At 39.0% G+C, this 23,674-nt stretch overlaps 1 protein-coding gene across 1 annotated transcript; it reads left to right on the top strand.

The window, feature by feature from the left end:
- Positions 1 to 235: 235 nt before the first annotated feature.
- Positions 236 to 22,750, top strand: NAE1 (NEDD8 activating enzyme E1 subunit 1). The gene is made up of 20 exons (XM_080936585.1): positions 236 to 333; positions 4,876 to 4,979; positions 5,277 to 5,337; positions 6,747 to 6,777; positions 7,489 to 7,560; positions 7,795 to 7,874; positions 8,501 to 8,610; positions 10,356 to 10,465; positions 10,890 to 10,952; positions 11,361 to 11,424; positions 11,806 to 11,897; positions 14,291 to 14,350; positions 14,437 to 14,570; positions 15,602 to 15,677; positions 16,007 to 16,046; positions 17,113 to 17,199; positions 17,612 to 17,704; positions 21,040 to 21,154; positions 21,242 to 21,291; positions 22,531 to 22,750. Exons 1-20 carry the CDS (start codon positions 281 to 283, stop codon positions 22,638 to 22,640), a joined length of 1,605 nt encoding a protein of 534 aa, XP_080792711.1. The 5' UTR covers positions 236 to 280; the 3' UTR covers positions 22,641 to 22,750.
- Positions 22,751 to 23,674: the final 924 nt, after the last annotated feature.

The raw sequence follows: 23,674 nt of genomic DNA, 5'->3' as shown, positions 1-23,674 counted from the left end.
GAAACTGTGAACTCACCCAGAAGAGGATTAAAGTTTATCAGTGATAAGGATTATCACTTGATTTAAAAGACGGAGCTCTCCACAATTACTGCAGGTACAGAGAAAAGCACCGTGGAACCCAACCTTGGTTTCCCCCGACGTCCCAGTGACGCGTGCGCAGTGCAGCGGCGGCGCCCTCTGCTGGCGGCTCGCTGGAGGAGGGCGCTTAGTGCGCCTGCGTGAGGACGAGTGGGTGGCGGCCTACTTACGCGGCTTTGCTGTTCGTGGGGCAGGCGCGGCCATGGCGCAGCAAGGGAAGATACTCAAGGAGCAAAAGTACGACCGGCAGCTGAGGTGAGCCGAGGTTTCCGAGTGAGCAAGCCAACGGGCTTGCAGGCTCTCCGGAGGCCGGCGGGGCCTAAGTGCCTAGGCGGGGTGTGCGGCCTCCCACAGGCCTGCTGCTGCACCCGGCCGTGCGGGACGTGGGGTGGGGAGCCGGCGCTCTGGGCTCCGGCCACTGGCCACAGTGCTCGGCGAAGGCCGATCGTCCCTTCCCGCACGGCCGCGCCACGCGGTGCGCGGTGTTTCCGCGAACCTGGGCTGCACGGTCACGGCAATCCTCCCTGTTCGCTAAACGAGGGGGTCGGGAGTACCCCATCCCGACCCCGACCGCAGCGTGCTGCGCCCTGTCAGGTATTGTTCTACGCCCGCGCTGTCCAATAGAAATGCAGAATGCTAGCGTCATCTGAGCAACCCCTGCTCGTAATTAGACTTTTTACAGTAGGCACCTTTCAAATAAACTAAAAGAAGCCATACGTGGTGATCCCGGTACGTGAGAAGCTGAGGCAGGTGGGTCGGAAATTGAAAGCCAGCCTGGGCTCCATAGGAAGGACCTTGGGGACAGGGAAGGTAAAAAGAGACAGGAAAATAAGTTTTGCTGTTAGTGCCTCCCCTGCCCCCGTTTATATGGAGAAATGGTCTTATTCAGTTTTGGCTAGTCTCGAACTCAAGTATCTACATCCCAAGTGCTGAGATTGCAGATGTTCACTGCCAGGCCAGGCTCAAAAATACGTTTTTTTGCTCTTCCCCCCTTTTTTCTGTCTTTCGCCCTTGAGTGGCCTGGACTCCCTATGTAAAGCAGATAGCACTCTAACTCGCAGCAATCCTCCTGCCTCTTTGTCCCAACAGCCGAGGTAACAAGCTTATTAAGTCACATTTAGTTTATTAAGTGTTGAAGATGGAACTCCGGGCATCATGCATGCTTGCCAAATTGAGCTACATCTCCCAATTCCAGAATCCAAATTCCAAAAAAAATTTTGCAATGTTTATTTAACTTACGATTCCAAAACATTACAGTTTCAACATAATTACTGTTAAAACTACCAAGCTAAAATTTTTATTGTTCTTGTTCACGGTGTCTTATAAATCAGGTATCACACACATAAAGAATGTCTTAATTCATGCCAGGTGCATTTATAGTTCTCAGGAACCATTTGTGAACACCTTAGTGGTCAGAGCATATCTAAACCACCAGGTGGATTCTTTAACTACGTTTCCATCCTTGTTTCTCCCCACTGTTGTTAATTACTTTATTGAGTATATTCAGTGTGTTGAGTCAGTGGAGGTTATAAAAGTGCTTACCACCCCCTTGCTTCTCTTAATCCCAAGAGAATTTACACTATGTCCCTAAGGATGGGAATTTCTCTTTGTACTGACCACTTAGTTAGCAGCCCATCAGATATTTAGACACTTAGTTCTGAGAACATCCTTGAAAGCAGACAGTCTTTGATACTGGTAGAGAAACCAAGACTTGTAAGAGTTAGGTAACTTGCCCAGAGTTATACATGCTGTTCTCAACTTGGGGCCATCTAGCCTTTTCAGACTCATCCTTTTTCTCAAGCTTCTAGAGAGAGAATTGAGGTAGAGGAACCCCTATGATAACTGAGTTCTTACATATGCTTGTAGGTGGTGGGTTTTGTGTGTAGGTAGAAGGAAGGATAGGCAACATAACTGAGAAGATGCTTAGGATTACTAGGTACCAGAGGACGATTTTTATTAGGTCCATTCCTTAAAGCACTGCATTGTATTTGTCATAACAAGAACTGCTTATAGCTGTAGACTGCTCAGAAGAAAGCAGAGACAAGGTTGGGTAGGCAGGTAGCAGCCAGCGATCAAGGCCTGGCTCTCGGGCCAGCAAGAAAATGGATGGACCAATACCTTTAGGCTCGTTCTTCAACTACCCAAGCATTTATTACAAAGATAAGACGGTGTCCCATTTCCTTGGAAAAGGAAACGTCTCTTTCTGATCTCTGATTTTTGTTTTCAAAGCTGTTCCTCTATTTGCCAGCTCTTGAGTAATCATTTCATGTAGGCAAAGCTCTGTGCCAGCAGTGTGGTCTGGGACCCTTTAAGGCGAAGACTGGATGCTCGGTAAATAGAAAATCAAGTGGTGCAGTTTGTTGTGATAAACTTTATTTATATTGGTGACAGGGAAAATGTGTCAAAGTCTTTTGATAGTCCCCGGGTATGTGGGTATGTGATAGTACTTACGTGGCAATGGCATTTTCTTTTTTTCTTTCAGATTTTATTTATTTATTTATTTATTTATTTATTATATAAGCACACTGTAGCTGTCTTCAGACACACCAGAGGAGGGCATCAGATCTCATTACAGATGGTTGTGAGCCACCACGTGGTTGCTGGGATTTGAACTCAGGACCTCTGGAAGAGCAGTCAGTGCTCTTAACCACTGAGCCATCTCTCCATCCTGGCAACAGTATTTTCAAATACTCTGAAGAATACTTTCCATTCTGAAGAGAAAATAGTAGGTTGGGATTTTGGGAGATATGTATGTGTGTCAAGGAATGGGGGTGTAAAGGAGGCAGGATTGGCCCAAAAAACATGATACATGTGTGATCATGAACTTTGTTTTGTTAGTGATATGACAGTATCAATCAGGTTATAACATGTGTTTCTAATTCTTATTGCACCACTGTGTTGTTGATGTGTGCATCTCTTAATCATCCTATTAGAAATTAGAATGTTCATTGGCTATTATATATATATGTGTGTGTGTGTATGTGTGTGTATATATATGTCAATATATATATATATATATATATGTATATATCAGTTAAACATATCATTTTCCCTTCCCTTTCCTTCTAATCTCTCCTATGTACCCCCTTGCTCCTTCTTGAAATCATGGCCTTTTTTGCTGTTACTGTTACACACACATGGGGACACATGTGCACACACACACACAGAGAGAGAGAGACACATACAGACCCAAATATGTAAGTACAACCAGCTTAGTCCACTTGGTGTCAGATATGTGCATATGATCCTAAGGCTGATCACTTGATACTAGATAATCAGTTGGGCACTCATCTGTGAAGAAGACTATTTGATGCTCGGTATCCCTTAGCTGCCTGTAGTTCTTTGTCCATGGGTGTGGCCTCATGAGATTTCCTCCTTCCATGTTAGCATGTATGTTGGTGTTGTAGCAGCCACATTATTGTGGTATCATGGATATACCTTTCCTGTCACTTCTAGGAGATGTAGTCTCTGAGCAGATTTCCTGGCTCTCTGGCTCCTGCAGCCTTTCTGCCTCCTGTCCCTTCCTTGATGCCCTCTGATCCTTAAATACAGAAGTTGTGCTGTGGGTGAATCAATTGTGGCTGGGCACCCTGTGGTCACTTTCCCCCTGCTTCTTGACCAGTTGTGTTTTTCTGTTATGATTTCTATCTGTTGCAAAGAGAAATTCCTTTGATGAATAGTGATAACTACATTTACCTGTGGGTTTAAGGATAAATATTTAGAATGCAATTAGGAATTAGCTGATTTAGTAAGGTGGTGGCAACAGATTCTTCTCTGACAGCTGTGATGCCTCTAGCACTGGGTTGTTGGCAGATTTCCAGTAACAAGTATGATCTCTCTCCTGCTGAGCAAGCCTTAAGTCCAACTGGAGAGCTGTTGGTTTCCATCAATGTAAGAGTGACACTACTGTCCCCTTCGGGTTGTTGTGCCATGCTGGTCATCACCTTTGTGATTCATAGCCATTATAGCTAGAAGAATGGAAGTTTGCATATAACAAAAGCTGATTTTCCTGCAGAAGGCTTCCAAGTCAAACCCAGCTGAGGTCCTCAGGTCTTGTGTCTGAAGTGCATGGTGTTCTCAGCAATAGGGACTTAACCTTTAGTGTCTTGAAGGCAACCAAGGGCACTAGTAATACTTGTATTATATTTTAAAGCACTTCGGCAGAATTCAGTATGAGGCTTTTTTCAGATGATAGTAAGTACGTTTCCTTGATAAAATTTTGCTTGTCTTTGTAGAAGTCACAAGGGAAATGTCTTATGTCAAGATCTTAAATGTTCTGGATCTGTATTACTTGAAGAAATGAAATTGAGAACATACTAGGTTTTAGGTGCAAGATGCCTTTATTTACTTATCTGTTTATGTATTTATGCATGTATTTGAAGGAGACGGTCTCACTTTGTTATTCAGGCTGACCCTGAACTTGCTTCAAAAGATTCTTCTGCTTTACCCTCCTGAGTAGCAGGGACAGTAGGTGTGTGCTGCCTTACCTGACTACCACATTTCTTTAATGTTGACGAGTGTCCCTAGACTTTCTGTTTTATAAATAGCCTGGTTTGAAAGAAGTAACAGAAAAGACTGAAAAGGCAAAGCTTAGTAATACTGATTATATCATGCAAAGTGTGGTTCACTAAAGTTTCCAGTTATGTTGTCATGTAACCCCCACATTAAGATCAGCTCCTGTCCCACATGCCTGCTATGGTGGTTCTGTGTTATTTTATGAAAGGATACTGTGGATATCACTATTCAAATTAGAAGTTTGTGAACTTTTTAATGTTCAGTTTGTGTTTTGTTTTATAGGTTGTGGGGTGACCATGGGCAAGAAGCTTTGGAATCTGCTCACGTTTGTTTAATAAACGCAACGGCTACAGGAACCGAAATTCTTAAAAACTTGGTACTGCCAGGTAATGTGACACCCGTGGTTGCATTCTAGGTAACTTCTTTAAGGCTCTGACACAAAGTTATATATTCTTGGGCTGACAGGGTCACTTAGTGGTAGTTACTTGCTGTTCGGCCTGAGAAGTTGAATTCGATCCTTTGATCTAGGGAAGAAGAGAACCAAGTCCTGTTGATTGGCCTCTGACCTCTTCATGTGTGCATGGCACATGTGCACCCACATTCAAACAATAAGTATAAGAGCAAGCAAACAAGCAAAGAAAAACAAACCAAAACATATTTTTGACTGTCTTTTGTCTCCCTAGGTATTGGATCGTTTACAATTATCGATGGAAATCAGGTCAGCGGAGAAGATGCTGGAAACAAGTATGTCTGTCTTTTAAAATATGAACATATTAGAAAAGGCAGAACACTCAGAGTGAGGCTTGAGTATTTCCTCTTGTACCCAGATGTTAGATAATGGTGAGAAGTGACTAAAGCTGAAGTGCTGAGACAGGGCCTGTCAGGCCAGCCATTAGCAGGTGGGACTCACTGTCACTCGGGATCTGTCACTATCTTTACTGCTCTCGGACAAGGCAGTAGTCATTTTTCTCTTACCTGTGAGTTCTGAGCGCTTTTCCTGGCATTAATTCTTATGGTAGTGTATAGTAATAATTATATGGGAGATTATAAGAATAAGAAAATGGATTTAATCCCAGTGCTTGGGAGGCAGAGGCCAGTGGATCTCTGAGTTCAAGACCAGCCATCCAGCCAGAGCTAAATGAGACCTTGTCTTTAAAAAAGGAATAAGAGTGATATCTTTCATTTGTATTTTTAGTCTGATATATTTTTCATTGTACTATGATACTATATGAAAATGCCTCTTTAGAGGTGATACATGTCTTGTTCTTCACATATAGTCATACTTAGATTTTCAGAACACTTCCAAATTTGATTTTATACTTCTTATTTTCAAGTGTTTAGAGTCTTGAAATCTCTCATTATATTTGTCTATAAAAACAAGTAAGTATTAATTCAATGAAAATCAGAATTTAGTTCCTATTTTCTTTGGGACATAGTATGTTTCTGCTATCTACAGCACAACTCTTTTATTGGTATCTGTACAATAATAAAAGCTCTATTGTTGCTTACATTGCTGACTATGCAGGATGGCTTAAGAGTAATACAATCATTACTTTGTACTAACACTAAGGAATTTTCTTTCTTAAGGAACCATGTGCTTTTGCCACGAAATTGGGCCCTGACTCTCATCAGAAGCCACAATATGGGCCTCTGGGACGTGTGGGAGGAAGTCTGAATAAATCTTTTATAATTCCTTGCAAAAGCAAATAGTTCACTACAGCATTTCCCCGCTGTCTGCAGAACATTGGTTATAGGAAATGTTAATAGCTATTAAATGGAACAGTGAATTTCATGGTCACACAAGTGTGGGGAATGGATCAAGAGGTCACTATAAACCTTTTTACAATAAGATGTTATTATCAGGTACATTATGACTTTCCAGGGCGGAGAGACCATGTGGTGTTTCCTCTTTTTCTTTCTTGGAACTCTTTTCTTTCATCAAATGTTGTGAAGTGTTGCCCTAGAAAACTCTGATTTACTCACCCTCTTCCTTCAGGAGGACTTACGAAATAGTGTTTGTGGGCTGGGCATAGCTCAGTGGTAAAGTACAATAAAACACATGCATTTGTTTGCAAGGCACATACTTTAAAATGTTAAACAACTTTTGCTTTATAGCCATATAAATCTTGGCCTTTTTTTTCTATCCCCTTCAGTTTTTTCCTTCAAAAAAGCAGTATTGGCAAGGTAAGCAGTCCAGTTACTGAACATGGTTGTGTGGGAGCATCTAATAATGCCACTATAGCTTGGCTGCTAAAAACATCTTGACTTTAAAAGATCTTATTCTCTGAGGGAAAAGTTGGGTTAGCTCACTTTCCAATCTGGTAAATCTCTTGATGTTTAAGAACTTAAGAGTACTGCCTGTGACTTCACACTATCCTCACTGTCCTTTAGGAAAGTCTTGAGCAGCACTGACGTGCAGTGATAGAGTACCATGGTGGGGAAATCAGTAAGGGAGTGGAGTTAGCCAGAGGATTCTGTTGTTTATGCTTCAAATGCAAACCTTAGATTTTATACTTCACACACGTGCACATACATATTTTTATACTTCAAATGAAAGCTGAGTTCACATTCTGATATTTTAGTGATTGGCCACTCTTCTTTGTGGGATTGTAGATGTCGGTGGTTAGACTGAACATGAGCCAGCATAACCCTGCTTGCTGCCTATTTTTGTCATTCTCCTGATCAGAAAGGTCAAGGGCAAATAATGTGGTCATTTAAGAACTCTGATAGTTTAGTTCAACCCTGAGTAACACTCTACTTGAACCTCAGTTAAAGTCAGAGAAGTAGAATTGTCACATCCATGCATGGAATTTGGGAAGTTTCTCAGTGAGTTTTTCTTGTTCTGTAAGTGTGGGGATCACACTAATCCAAATCAATTGTTTTGTCTTTGGAAAGAACCGAGCTCACGCTGCCATGGAGTTCTTACAAGAACTGAATAGCGACGTGTCTGGAAGTTTTGTGGAAGAGGTACAATGCGTATATACACGTCATTATTATTACATATATACATCATTGTTTCCTTGCTTCAGTACATTTAAAAATGATTCAAAACCTCAGAACTTAGAATTCTGAATCTTTGTGTCATTTATATCTAGTTGGAATTTAATTTGTCAACTCATTTGTATTAAAACAGCTTATGTGTTTCTACCAAGTTTAATATGTGAAATTGTTGAATTTTTTTCCTCCCCTTGTCTTATTTAGAGTCCAGAAAACCTTCTAGACAATGATCCTTCATTTTTCTGTAGGTTTACTATTGTGATTGCAACTCAGCTTCTTGAAAGGTAAATTTTATATGTTAATATTTCTTAGTCTTATTTGGTTTACATAGTTTTCCCTATGTACATCCTTCTGTATATGTATTTCATCTTGTTTCTAAAATTCTTAAAAAGCTTTTAATTTGAAGCTTTTGTGTAGGGAATAAAAATGAGCTATTTAGATATATTTAGAGTAGCTAGCTATTGTTAAGTGATGAAAAATTAATTAGAAGCCAGTCATGGTGGCATACACTGTAATCTTATCACTTAGGAGCCAGAGAGAGAGGGTCAGCAGTTCAAGGATAGCCTGGCCTACATAGTAAGTTTCAGGATAGCTTCAGATCCAGTGTTTCTGAAACACCAAACTGAGAAAACTAAAATCTAAGCAGTTACTGATTGCAGGAAGATTTGTAAGCATATATGGGTTTTAGAAATGTTTCACTGTCATGAAAATGTTCAGATAGTGTGTTCACCAGCAAGCTTCCTAATACTACAGACTTAAGTTTTCACACCCCTCGAGTGCCATACTTTGGAGATTGTTGCCCAGTGAAATTGCTTGCTTTCCACTGTATGTGTGCCTGTTAGCGTTATAGACAGTTCCATGTCTGACACATATTTGCTTGCTTATGTTCTTTCTTTGCCTTCCTTTTTAGTACACTACTACGTTTAGCAGATGTCCTCTGGAATTCCCAGATCCCTCTTTTGATCTGTAGGACATACGGACTAGTTGGTTACATGAGGATTATTATAAAAGAACACCCAGGTAAAATTGTTAACCATATGGGACTTGCTAATGGTTGCTTCAACCGTAACTTTAGAAAATTGCTAATTTAAGAAGTCAGTTTTGAATTACAAAATAAATTATAATAGTACAGGTTCAAAGAGGCCATAAGATTCAATAGCTTTTTTTCAATGTACTTACTGTTTTACATGTGTGTAGATGTTTGCCTACATGTATGACTGATGACTGAGTGTCAAGTGTATGTGGGTGCCTACAGTGGCCAGCCTACAGATGGTTGTGGGCCACCATGTCAGTGCTGGAACTTGAACCTGGGTTCTGTGGCAGAGTAACCATTGCTCTTAACCACTAAGCCTGATTCAATGGGCTTTTGTCTGCAATTTCCTTACATAGCATTATAAATGGATACAGACCAGAGACGTAAAGTACACCTTCTTAGTCTTGTTAGAGGCCCGGCAGCTATATAAATGCCTGGTTTCTTTTGATCCCCTACCCAAAGCAGGGCATTTATGGCTGCCAAAGTGTGGGTCACTTTGACACAAATGTTTTATCAGTGATTCTCAAACTTCCTAATGCTACAAACCTTTTATACAATTCCTCATGTTGTGGTGACCCCTAACCATAAAATATTTTGTTGCTACTTCATAGTAGCATAATTGTAATTATAGCATAGCATAGCATAGCAACATACAGAATAAAAGTAACTGTAATTTAGCTACTGCATTACACTTCCATTTCCTACCTGTCTTTGTTTCAGTCTCATGCTGGCCTTAGATTTTCCTATTCTCCATCCAGTTACACATGATAAGCCTTTTTCCTAGCTACTGTTCCTAAGGAAACAGTGTTAAAGGAATCCAGAGTTATTCATAGGCATGTTCTACATCAGCTGAGAGCTGATATCAGCTCTTCCTAGAGAATCTTAATCTTAGAATTTTATATAATGTTCCTTCAGTATTCAGTAAAAATGCTTCTAAATAAAGTGTTTTCATTATAAGCTAGCTATGATATGAGCCAGGCGCTCTGCTGGTGTAACAGTAGCTATTAATAACGACAGCCTCACAAAGTTAGCTTTTGGTAGGTGATGTAAGTCGATCGTGTTAATGTTAAGTAGAGAGTGAGCGAACCTAGAGGAGCCAAGGCTGAAGGCTGTTAAGTTTGCATTGGTTCGATGGGAGGAGGGTGAAGAAGGGAGAAGGAAGGAGAGATGGTGAGAGCCTCCAACATAGGGAGATGCTACAGAAATGGGTAAGAGGAGGCAGATGACAATGAAGGTCAGCATTAGCCTGTGTCTGCTTTTATGTAAATGACTTAATTTACTCTTTGCAGACCCTTTATTAAGCGTGTACTTAATTGCATCTGCACAGATAGTTGTTGCTTGTCTAAAGTGACATAGCTAGTGGCAGAATTATAACCTCATTACAGATACTTACTGAAATTGTACTTTGTTTTGTATCCCTCATATGGAAAGTAGTGTCCAAAGTCAGGTCAGGAAATGGGGAGTAACTGACGTTGAGTAAAAGAAGCAATCAAGGCTAGAGTGAGACCTTGTTTCAAAGGAAAAACAAGTATAGGTTTTCAGCCAGGTGCATTGGGTCATACTTATCAGGATAATGAGGCAGGAGGATTGCCATGAGTTCAAGGCTAGCGTGGGCTATAGAGTAAGACTCTAACCATCCGGTTACACAAATTGTGTGTGTGTTTGTGTGTCTTATGTTCCTATAATGTAGTATATACTAAAGAATTGAGTATCTTTTGGCATTGCTTGACAGTTATAGAATCTCATCCAGATAATGCATTGGAGGATCTACGACTAGATAAGCCATTTCCTGAGTTGAAAGAACATTTTCAGTCTTATGACTTGGACCACATGGAAAAAAAGGTTAGCGAGTGTGTGTGTGTGTGTGTGTGTGTGTGTGTTTACAGAAACCTATGCATGCACCTATGAAGACCAGAAATCAACCTCAGGTTCTGTTAGTTGCTTTCTACTTTGTATTTTGAGACAGTGTCTCATCATATTCATCTAATTTGATTGGCCAGTGAAATTCAGGATCTGCTGCCTTGACTCCAGTCACTGAGGCTCCAGCTATAGCCATGTCTGGCAAGTGTTTTACTCACAGAGCTACTCCACTGCCTGAATTGAATTCAGAAATCAATTCTAAAACCATTTTTATGAAACCAGTTCATTTGTCTGCTTACTACTTTATGTGGATTAGACAGTAATTGTGAATACTGACAATAAGATGTATGTGAAGAGTTAATATTAACTAATACTGATGCTTTCTTCAATCTGTGTCTCATTTTAGGACCATAGCCACACTCCATGGATTGTGATCATAGCTAAATATTTAGCACAGTGGTATAGTGAAGTATGTCTTTCTTTTTTAATTACATGTGACTGTATTTTCAAGATGTGATAAAGGGTCTTTTTTGAGGGTTATGGAGGTTAATGTTTTCCCTTTTGAGGGTGTATTACAAGCCAGAGCTTTTCAGTTGAAGTCTAGCTACCACTCAGTACTGATACTTTAACAAATTGGAATTTCAGGAAATTTCATCCTGAAACTACTCTGGAGAATGTAAAGAAATGCCCTACAGTTACTCTTTTTAAATTAAGCAAGCCTGTTTCAGTGGTTATATAATAATAATAATAATAATATAGTATATGTTATATATTATGTAATAAAATCTTACTGTGGAGAATGGGGAAAATATGGGACACTCAATTTCCATATTTTGAGTTTTGATAACTAGTTCTTTACATATTTTAATCAATTTAGACAAATGGACGAATTCCTAAAAGTTATAAAGAAAAAGAGGCCTTCAGAGATTTGATAAGACAAGGTAATTTTCTGCATTGTAATTATTATATAAAGCATAGAAAGTACTACAGATTGAAAAATAATTGCTTGAGCCAATATTTATTGCACATTCTTGTCAGATGATGCAGTCCTGAGTTCTTACTTTAATTTCCCTGGGGTAAAGGAGCCGTTTCTTAAGGAGCATAAGAACAAAGGGCAGCTGCACTTCCTGCTCAGGGTCAGCCGTGTGAGCCTTGTTCAAAGCCCCACAGGGTTCTTTTATAATGTGAGGACGCCCGAGTGAAAACAGAGTTTTTAAATTCTATGTACACAGGCCTGTCAGCCCAGGCTGGAAGCCTGTACATCTTTTTTCTTGAGACAGAGTCTCACTCTACCCTTGTTTTGCTATTTCTTGTTTGAATAGGGATTTTAAAGAATGAGAATGGAACTCCAGAAGACGAAGAGAATTTTGAAGAAGCTATTAAAAATGTGAACACAGCACTAAATACAACTCAGGTATCAAAGGAAGGAATTGCTGAAACCAGTATGTTTTCTGATGTTTTTACATGTGAAAATTGATTTAACAGTTTAATCTAATATTGCCTTAATGTGTATATTAAGTTAGAAATAAGTACCTATAAGTTAGCTTGACTTAAAATTTTTTTTTTAATTAAGACAAGATCTTTTTATGTAGCTCAGGCTACCTTCAAATTCACTGTATAGACCAGGCTGGTTTTGAACTTATGATACTTCTCCTGCCTCTGCCTCTCAAGTGTTGAAATGACAGCTATGTGCCACGCCTAGCCCAAAACATCAGTTTAGTTTTAATAGTTTTCAGTCTTGCATGATGGTGAATGCCTATGGGTTACATGAGACTTGGTAAAAAAACAAAAACAAAACAAAAAAAAAAAAAAAAAAACCTCTGTTATCCTCATTAAAATTGTGCCAGTGCTTCAGAACATAGTCACAAAAAATTATTTTTTCCTTTAGACAAATAATGAATTATTTTAAGTATGATCTATAAATAGTTGAGAGTTTGGAGGTAAAAATTACAAATGGTGTTCTGCTAGTCAAAAGAAGTATCACTCAAAAGTTAAGTTTTGTTCTCTTGCATTTTCTTTTGTGGAAGTTATACAGATATAATTGGAGAGCTCTCAATGCCTTATACATTTCAAAAACTATCAGATGGATATGGTGGCTTATACCTGTCATCTTGGCACTTTGGAGGCTGTGGCAGGTGGATTCTGAATCTGAGGCCTGGAGCCAGCCTGGGCTATAGTGAGTTTACACCCAACTTAGAATACATTAAAAAAAATTGGAAAAATAACTCAGACTCCCAATATTATTATTATTGTTATTATTATTTTTATTACTGCTCCTACTCCTGTTTTGCAGTTTCCTCAGTGTTGTGTGTTTGTCTTTGAGGAACTATAGGATAGGACAGCTGGAAGATAGTTATAGTTTCTTCTAGTCTTTCCTCTAGTGCTGCCTTCTCGTTAGGAAAGCACCAAGTCACCGAGACATCTTGAAGAACACAGAACAGCTTGTAAACCATTCTAGCTGTGGAATAGCTTTTGTCTTCGTTGGAAAGAATGGCAAAAATGTATATGTATAACTATCAAATTAGACGTGTTAGACCTGCATTTTACTGAAATAAAAAGTAGTATCAGTTTTTAAAACTAAGGAGTGATTATAAAGCCAGGCATGGTGGCACTGAGGAGATGGAGGAAGAGGGTTGAGGCCACATTGGCTGCATACTGAGTTCTAGTCCAGCCTGGGCACACAAGCCCTTATCTCAAAAATAAAACAGGAAAATGGTTCTAGGAGTTGGGGGGCAGTAAACTGAATAATTGGATATTAACGTGTGAACAGTTAGAACATGAGAGGTAGGAAGGGGTCAGGGTTTAGAGGGCAGTATTTTATTAGAGAGAGAGCCGGGAAGGGATAGGGCCTGCGTGAAGTGCCATCCAGAGGTCTGTGGCAAGAGCTTCTCAAGCAGAGGACACGTGCAAAGATCATGGAGTGAGAAGTTTCACTTTTGTTAAAGGATCAGTCTGTGATTTGAAGAACAAAGTAATAAGAAGGATTTGAGTTTGGGGAACTAGAAAGGGACATATTATAACAGAGTCTTATAGACCTTTGAAGTGTTTTGAACAGGGAAGTAGGAAGGTCCATTTGATGTTGAGACAAGATTGCATTTTATAGTGCTAGCTGGCCTGGAACTCAGTAGCCCAGGTTGGCCTGGAGCTCACAGAGACTCACCTGCCTCTGTGTCTTTGTGCTGAGATTAAAGATGTGTGCCAGCCACTATGTTGCACCATTCAAAGACTGTTGACTCTTATGAGGGAGTGTGGGGTTGGAAGCCAAGACACCAATCAAAGGTTATCTCTGTGAACTCTGTTTTGTCTGCACAGTGGTAGAATCAAAGCCTATAGCTTGTAAAGTTTTTATTAGTATGGTGATCATGTGAGTAATAAAATTGCATAATCACCTGTTTTTTGTTAGAGTGATTGTCTCTTTGAACAATCTGGAATTATGGTACATGAATTCCAAGATTTTCATAAGCTGGGAAAACATGAATAAACCTTAAATCTAGCTTTGTAGTAATGTCCATAATCTCTGTTGTCTTCAGATACAAAGTATATAAAATGACTTGTTTGGCTTTTCCTTCACTCCTTGTAGCTATAGGAACCTTGTCTGGAATGTTAGCTGGACAGGAGAGGATTTTCTTCCCTTCTCTTTCCCATCAGATCTCCGTCAGAGTCTGATCGTAAATAAAACTCAATACATCAGAAGTTGATATTTTACTGCACTTTGAAAATGTAAAGAACTTATTTGAAGAAATAGTATTGAAAATAAAGGTGGACAGAATTCATAATGTAAGTAAATGTTTTGTGTTCCTTTGTTAGATCCCAAGCAGTATTGAAGATATATTTAATGATGTTCGCTGCATAAATATCACCAAACAGGTAACAACAAGAAGGAAAAATAAAGCTGCCTTCAACTCCAGCTCAGAATATACACATTCACTAGTAAGTTTTTCTTGTTCTTTCAGACCCCAACTTTTTGGATTCTAGCTCGTGCCTTAAAGGAATTTGTGGCCAAGGAGGGTCAAGGAAATTTACCTGTTCGAGGCACAATTCCTGATATGATTGCAGATTCAAGCAAATATATAAAACTTCAGAATGTGTAAGTGACTTTTAGTTGTTCTTTTGTTTGTTTCTCAAAGCAGTGTTTTTCTGCGTAGCCTTGGCTATCTTAGAATTAGCTTTGTAGACAAGGCTAGCCCTGAATTCAGCTGGGATTAAAGGAATGTGCCACCATGCCTTATCACTTTTAAACTGGGTGTGTAACAGGCTACTTAAATGCCCTCCTAGAGGGACTCGGATCTTGGTTTTTGACAGAGGACCCAAGAGAATATGTTGCATGAACACCTTCTTGAAGTTAAGTCCAAGGAAAACCACATACTTCAAACCTGTCCAATAGTATAAATCATGAAAAACTTTAATATTTAGTTATATTTGACTCTGTAAAAATGACCAGTAATTTTTAGGGTGAAGAGATTGAACCTGGGTCCTCATATACATGCTAACAAGGATTCTACCTCTGAGCTATGTCCTTAAAGTCATATTGGTTTCTGTCTTCCATTGTCCTTTCCCAAATTTTCAGTATTTTAATTCTTAGACTAGGACAACAAACTGAGATTTGTTGAACATGTACCAGGATCTCGGTATGGCAGCCTTTGACCCAAGGCCAGTTCCCTTGGATTCATCAGCACTGTACCTCAGTTACCAAAAATTAACATCCATAACATCCGTAGACCCCAACCTTAGGAGTTGGCGTGTGTCGGGGGAGGGATGCTGGATAGTGGGTGTTTATCTCAGTCATTGACTCCTTAGGCTATAAAAGATTAATGACTAAAAGAAAATGACTCAATAGAAAGACTCCTGTGGGTGTTACCTGGGTAGATTGAATTTGGGTGCTGTACGGTATAATGGGAGCCTTGGTTCTAGAAGACTCCAGAAGCCTACTGCCAGCTATTCAAGGACGCCCAACTACTGAGAGTGCCGCCGGAGCATTTCTCTAGCATTTTCACATTTCATGTGTTTCCAAATATTTTTTAATTAAAAATAAATTTTTGTTCACTTAAAGATGACCTTAGTTTTGCTAATTTTAGGAGTCTTTAACTGTAGGGTTTTGTTGTTGTTGTTTTTTCCTAGTTACCGTGAGAAAGCAAAGAAAGATGCTGCTGCTGTAGGTAATCATGTTGCCAGATTGCTTCAGTCTGTTGGCCAGGTAAGTGGTGGATACACTGCATCTCTGCCGAACTTCTCCCTACAGCATGGAACTCAGCCAGGGAGGGGGAGATGGAAGCACGGCCTGGCTTCTTGCTTCTTTAGCAGGAGTGCCTCCTTGTTTCTAATGAGAACCCCGGTTCCAAGAGAACAGGTGTGTTTGAAATGTTTTCCTAACTCTTGGGAAGAGCAGCTCATCCCACAGCTGGTGGCTTTGTGCTGTGTCCATTGTTGTCCTTGTGCGTGTGTGTGTGTGTGTGTGTGTGTGTGTGTGTGTGTGTGTGTGTGTGTGTGTGTGCTAGAGAAAAACCAGCATTTATCTCTTTATAGGCACCAGAGTCCATTTCAGAGAGAGAATTAAAATTGTTTTGTAAGTCCTTTTAATTTTCTTATTTTGCTTGATAAAAATATGCTACAGAGGGTGTTCTTGGGAGTTTTAGATGGTTGAAATTCTTGAAGTAGGGTGAGTCTGTCCTTAAGTAAATTTTATGTTATTTTCTTGTGATATAAAGGACATTTTAAGACTGGGCCATAGCTACCCATTTGATCTGTGTTAAAGTGACTGTAATGGAATTAAGAATTCGTCTTTATAGTTCATGGTTCGGTTTCTGGAGTTTTCTCCCTAATTTCTCAGGAGGTAAAAGCATTTTGTTTGAGTCTGTTGGAGGTTGGCAGGATAGGTCAGTGGGTTAAGTGCTTATCACGCAAACATAAAGACCTGAGTTTAGGTTCGTTGAAATGGTGAGCTCTGAGTTTGTATGAGACCCTGTCTCAAACAAAAACAAACAAATAAACAAAAAATGTGGAAAACAAATAATAAAAACAAAAGAAAAATAATGCAGTGGAGATTGATAGAAGATACTCAGAATTAGTCTCTGGCCGCTGCATGTCTACATATGGGTAAGTACACCTATACATATACCACACAGATGTAACAGTTTTATAAAGTTAGCTGCAGGGCTAGAAAGATGGCTTATCAGTTAAGCAAAGGCACCTCAAGGAACAGGTACATAGACACACACAATTATGTTTTAAGCTTTTCTTACACAACCAACTGAGAATATAACCAAAGCAGGAGTTGTTTTTACCATTAATATTCAATATCTAACAAAACCCCCAGTGCTGTGTGCACTCAATAACATTTTTAATGAATTAATGCTTCAAAATTTTTATTACTTTTAAATTATGATATGTGCCTGTCTGTATATGGATATGCATACCTGCAGAGGTCAGAGATGTCAAATCCCCTTGGAGCTAGAGTTATAAGCAGTCATGAGGTACCTGTTTGTGGGTAGGTGCTGAGAATTGAACTCAGTTCCTCTGCAAGCTCTCTTAACTGCTGATTCATCTTGTAGCCCTAATTTCTCGTTCTTAAAGTGACTGATAATTTGGTGTATTCAGTTTCACAACCATTCTGAAGTGTTTACTGTTTCCAGGCAGCAATTCTGCATTTCTTCGGGTGGTAAGATGTCGATCTTTAGCTGAAGAGTATGGTTTGGATACAGTCAACAAAGATGAAATTAGTAAGTATAACAACCAAATGCTAAGTTAAAAGATATTAATAAAATGTATGTAATAGTGTTGAATAAATGGTGCTATAAAAATAGGGTGAATATTTTATATTTTATATATTTACCTGAATGTTTTTAATTTACATATACTATACAAAAATAATACATAAAATTATGTTTAGATTACTGAGTGCATTGTGTGCTGTGTATAAGAACTAAAATCATCATGTTTCTCACTTGGTAGAGACTCCAGCTAGGAGACCATAAGACCCCCCCGTGTTACATCTTAATGTGTTTCTAATTTTATACTTTAATAAAATATTTAATATATTTTGCTAATATTTTCTTACATCCCGAAACTTAAGAATGAATTCAGCCTTTTGTTGCTTGTGTATGTTATCTAATTCTGTTGATTTTTTTTCAGTTACTAGCATGGACAATCCAGATAATGAGATAGTCTTATACCTAATGTTGCGGGCTATTGATCGATTTCATAAGCAGCATGGCAGATACCCAGGTAAGAACAGCAGGTAGTTTACCAGATATGAAGAAAATCTTTTGGCTTTTTTTGTTTTGTTGTTTCAAGACAGGATCTTAACTTAGCTTGGGCTGGCCTTGAACATGTGATCTCCCTATACCAGTCTTATAAGTACTATATTTATAAGCATGAGCCATCAGATTTGTTCAATAAAATTATGAATAAATACTTGACTTGATGCTAGATACAGTGGCACTCGCTTTTAAGTCCAGCAGTGGAGGCAGAGGCAGACAGATCTCTGAGTTTGAGTCTAGCCTGGTCTATAGAGAGTTCCAGGACAGCCAGGAATATGTAGAGAGAACCTGTCTCAAAAAAACCAGCCAACCAACCAACCAAACAAACGAACAGGAAAACCCATTTGGTCAGAATTTTAGTATTCTGTGGGTATTTAGAGGAACTATTATTTGATTTTTTTAAAAAACAGATTTATTTATGTATTTTATATATTTGAGTACATGCCAGAGGAGGGAATCTGATACCATAACAGATGGTCATAAGCATTTTTTAAATTTTATTTATCTAAAGATTTATCTATCTATCTATCTATTTATTTATTATATATAAGTACACTGTAGCTTTCTTCAGTTCTTCAGACTCACCAGAAGAGGGCATCAAATCTCATTATATATGGTTGTAAGCCACCATATGGTTGCTGGGAATTGAACTCAGGACCTCTGGAAGAGCAGTTCATGCTCTTAACCACTGAGCCATCTCTCCAGCCCTTAAGGCTACCTTCAAATTTTTGATTCTAAACTGTTAGAGGAATATTGGTTGAATATGTATAGATTACTAACATGTCTCTTTATATTTGTCTTTTTAAAATGTGTGTGTGTGTGTGTGTATGTGTGTGTGTGTGTGTGTGTGAGAGAGAGAGGGGGGGGCTTTATTCTATTGTTTAGGTTGCCCTTGAACTTACTGTACACACTGGCTTCAGTCTTGTGGCAATCCTCCTGTTTCCATCTCTTAAGTACTAGAATTAGAGACATGAGCTACCACAAACAGCTCTTTAGGTTTTTAAAGCCTAAAATTCACTGTAATCACAGGCTGGCTTTGAACTCTTGGTCTTGCTTCATCCTTCAGAGGACCATTTATAAATGTATTCCACTAGTCTCAGCTCATAGTTTACTCCTATAACTTGCACTGAGCTTAACCTGAAGGAATAGGAAACCCACAAGCAGTATAGCAGTGACTTCTGAACTTTGAACTCTGTAAAGATACAAGTATTTCTTTGCTCAGAATGTTTTGTTGTCTGCAAGGGTGATAATTGGAAAACTTACCTAATCTTAAAGATCCACAGTGCTCAGAATATTTTTATTAATAATCATAATTGCACAGGATTATTATATAGCAATATTTCCTAGATAGATCATAAAACCAGTTGCCCCAACTTATAAAGCAATCCCAGTTTATAGGCATAGTGAACAAATTTTACCAGAAGGGAAAAAAGAATCATCAAATGTATTGTTTTATATGTATCATTTGAATAAAATGTACTTTGGTTATTTTTTTACAAATTAAACCACTCAAAAACTTAGTGGTTTAAAAGAAGTTAGAGGGGCAGAGAGAGATTGTGTGTGTGTGTTTGTGTGTGTGGGGGGGTGTCTTAAAATCTTAGTGGTTTTAAACAGGTTAAAATGCATGTGTGAACAAGTGTACACATATATGCATGGGGGGTGCAGAGGTTGATATTAAATGTCTTCTTCAGTTGCTGTTCACATTATTTTTTGAGAAAAGGTTTCTCCTTGAACTGAGAACTCACAGATTTGGCTAGACTGGCAGCCAGCAAGGCCTGGGGTCCTTGTGTCTTTGGGTTTCCCCATGATAGATTATAGATATGACTATAGATATGCACCACTATGCCAGTTCTTGAACGTGGGTTCTCAGGAGTTGAACTGGGACCCTCATGCTTGTACAGCAGCATGTTACTCACTAACCATCCTGTCTGTCTTTAAATAAATTATCTCTGCTGTTTTCTTGTTTGAGCTGAAGCAGTTCTTCTTTAAGAGGGGGGTTCTTACGTAGTTGTATCATACCTAGGCTTGAGACTCTGAAGGCTTGACTGAGTTAAATATCTAAGAGACATCTTCTCGTTCCTTTCTGAGACGTTTGGCTCCTGGGTTTGGTGGTTTACACCTATAATGTGAACATTCAGGAGGCTGAAGTAGAAGATTGCTGTGAATCTGAGGTCAGCCTGGGCTGCGGAGTGAGACTTTGTCCCAAACAACGAAGAAAAGAGAAAGAAATAACGTAGGACTGGCTTAGTGGTACAATACTTTCTCTAGCATTCCTAAGGCCCTGGATGAGATTTCCTGCATGAGAAAACAACAACAAATGCTTGTCTTGTATTTTAGTTTTGCATTTTATGAACTAAGTAATTTAACTTGTCTATGTCCGAGCTTTTCTATCTGTTAATAGAAATAGATGTGGCTCCTTCATGGAGTTCTTATGGGAATTAAATCAGTGCATAAGCATGAGGTACATAAAATACTATCCAGCTTCTACTCATGTTCAGTAAATGTTATATTATTAGGGCTTTATGTCCTCAGTGCCATTTAATCACTTAAAATGGGAACAAAGGGCTGGGGATGTAGCTTAGTTTGTTGTTGTTGCATGAACGAGCACTAGGTTTGGAGATCTTCATCACCAAGAAAGCTTATGGCTTTTATCTCACCCAGGAGGTAGAGTCAGTAGAATTAGAAGTTCAGGGTCACCCTGACCACATACAAGTTTGAGACTAGCAGGGATTCATAAGACTTTGTTTCAAAAAGTAAGAAAATAAAAATTTAAAGGATATAAGTAAGGTATTTTCTCTTTAATTTTGTGATCAAATAGTTATTAGGCATTTTGTGTTAATCTTCTAGATTAACAATCAGCAAACACTTAAAATACTAAAAACCCCAACAACAGAAACCCTCCAGAATAATGGGATTATATGCTGTCACTACGTCATATCACTTACTGAGCTTAAAGTTGTGATAGATTTTAGTTTATATCTTTACAGATTTCTGATATATTCAAATGTTGGTTTATGTTTGTTCTTTAGTTTATACCTTACTGTTTTGATTAGACCACCTGAAACTGGATTAAGTAAGAGATGACCATGAGTTTGAATCACTTTTTCCCTGAGACCTGCTCTCTGTGCACCCTGGCAGCCCTGGTGTTCACTGTGTTGTGTAGGGCATTCACAAACACAGAGCTCCACCCTCCTTTGCCTCCTAATTCTGAGGTTAAAGGTGTGTGCTCTCATGCCCAGCCCACATATTTATTTTAATGGAAATGTATATATTGTACATAATATATATGGTTTTTTTAAGGAGTATCTAACTATCAAGTTGAAGAAGATATAGGGAAGCTGAAGTCCTGTCTTACTGGCTTCCTTCAAGAATATGGGTTGTCTGTAATGGTGAAAGACGATTATGTCCATGAATTGTGAGTATTCTTTAGAGCAAATAGAGCTAATTCTCTCCCAGTTTGTTATGAGACTAATAAACATGTACACCTCCATTCTTTCTGTAGTTGCCGGTATGGAGCAGCTGAGCCACACACCATAGCCGCATTCCTGGGAGGTGAGTTTTGGAGATGAAATTACTTGTCATTACAGTTACTATTTGTATTAGCTTTCTGTTTCTTATCTGTGTAATTAGGGAGGTCAGGGAGGCTGGCTGTTAAGCTTATGTTGGCCTTTGCCCTCCATACTGTTCTCTTTGTCCTCTGGCTTCCTGTGCCATCCATAGCAAACTCCTGCTGGAGTCTTTAGTCCTTTTGAAGATCTCTCAATCATGAGCCTCACTTAGCTCTCTGGGTACAAGGACACATAAGCCTTCTTCTTTCTCCTCCTTCTCTTCTTCCTCTTCATTCTCCCCCTCTTCCTCCTCCTCTCCCTTGTGTCTTCCTGCCCCATCAGTTCTTAGAACCAAAGACTAAAAGACCCTGTGCACCTTCTTTTCCTGAGACGTGCCCCAGATCTTAGCACCTCTGGGCCCAGTTAAAACCTGCCATTTCTTTTATAAAAACTCCCTTTATCTGCTTGTTCTCAACTGTTTCTTCTTTGCTCCAGTTAAATTAGCCACTGTAACTGTACTATAGATCGGACCTTATAAACATCAGAAATGTATTATGGTTTTTCAAAGATTCAGATGCCAGCATAGTTAGAGCCTGTTGAGATCCCATTGCCTACTCAGACATGGTGCTTTTTCTCACTTTGCTTTCACATATAAAAAGAAACCTGCAGTATCTCCTTTATAAGGGCATGAATCCATTTATGAAGGCTCTGCCCTCATGGTATAGTCACTTCACAGAAGTTCTACCTCCTAATATCATTGCATTGAGTTTCCACATATTAATGTCAGAAAGAATGGGAGAGGTAGCACAAACATGAAGCAAACAAAACCTTTTAAAAATTGACTCTCCTGCCTATTACCTCCAGTAGCCTGAGCTTTTGCTTATGATATTTTCCTTTCTAGATGTTGAAGGCAGATCCAGTTTGATTAATAGTCAGTGTTCAGAATGCTAATGATGTAATCCTAAGAAAGACATATTTTAAGCAAACACAAATTAAAGCCTGATTCTGGATAATTTATTTAAGTAAAATCGTTCTTTCATGTCTAGATATTAAAGTAACCTGCAAATTCATAGAAAAGGGCAAATTATTATTTATTTAGATAGGCCACATTCTAAGGGACACAATCAGAAACCCTAACGAGTGTAAGACGGTCTTTAGTTTTATCAGGCCCAGTCTGGCATATATTATTTAACTCTTAAAATTTATTTTTTTCAAATATTTACCTTTCTCCTTTTTTCTACAGGAGCTGCTGCTCAAGAAGTTATCAAAATAATCACCAAACAATTTGTAATTTTTAATAATACTTATATTTATAGTGGTATGTCACAAACTTCTGCAACTTTCCAGTTGTAGAATTGGCACAGTGTGTAATATGTTAATGGTTGAAACTGCAATTGTCTTCATATTGTGCTTTAGTTTGTAAAAGTCTGTTAAAGGACAGAAGTTAACTTGTTTCCTGAATAAACATTTTTCTCATTTGTAATACAGTCTTGTTGTTTGGCATGGTGGAGAGAAAGCAGTCACTTTATAATTCAGTTCACTAATACTGGTTTGCTGTTTTGCAGTTACATGTCATAGATAAGTCTGTTTCACTAAAAAGAGTGAAAGATTAATTATCTTAATGAATTCAAGATGTGGATTTTAACTGTGGACATTTTCAGATCCTTACTTATTAAAACAGAAGAAGCACTTGAGGGGCCCTATCATAAAACAATTCGTTATAATACATAGAGGTTTGCCACTGTGCCCACATACTCAAATTTTATGGGGTTGCCCCATCCATAAGTTTCATTTTATCAAATAATCATACTGGGATAATAGCATTTACCAGCGTGTTAGATGGGAAAGAAAATTCAGCAAGGTGAGGGGAATAGTAGCAAACTAGAAATCCAAAAATGGGAGCAGAACCCAGCTTCTGACTTAGGGATGGATAGCTGGCTGAGTGTGTTAATGTGACTCAGTATCCCGTTGTAGCGTAGTTATCAAAGGCAGTCTCCTATGTGACAAGGGGTGCGGGAGGACATAGGGATTTTATTTCTTGGATACCAGTATGTCATTCTTGCTTGGCTGTGTCTACTTTATCAAATGACGTTCCCAGAGCAGAGACTGCCCTCTGACAATACTCCATCTCCCAACACTCCCATTGGACGAATTCTGTTAGGAAGCATGACTGGACTAATTTTATATGATGGTACACCTTGACCACATTTACGACTCAGAGCTCTGGTTCTTCGCTCTACTCATTGAGAAGCTGGTTTGGCCAAAACCAAAAAATTACGGCTTTTGGAGTTCACCCAGTGAGGGTGTCGTCAATGGAACGTCCAGTGCAACCAAAGGAAGTCTGGCGTCCGACAAGGTCAGGAGGGGGCAAAGACCCCTCCCAATAT

The sequence above is a fragment of the Micromys minutus genome (assembly GCF_963924665.1).
Source record: "Micromys minutus genome assembly, chromosome: 24".
NCBI classification, from domain to species: Eukaryota; Metazoa; Chordata; class Mammalia; order Rodentia; family Muridae; genus Micromys; species Micromys minutus.
This window is presented reverse-complemented; position numbering and strand designations above follow the sequence as displayed.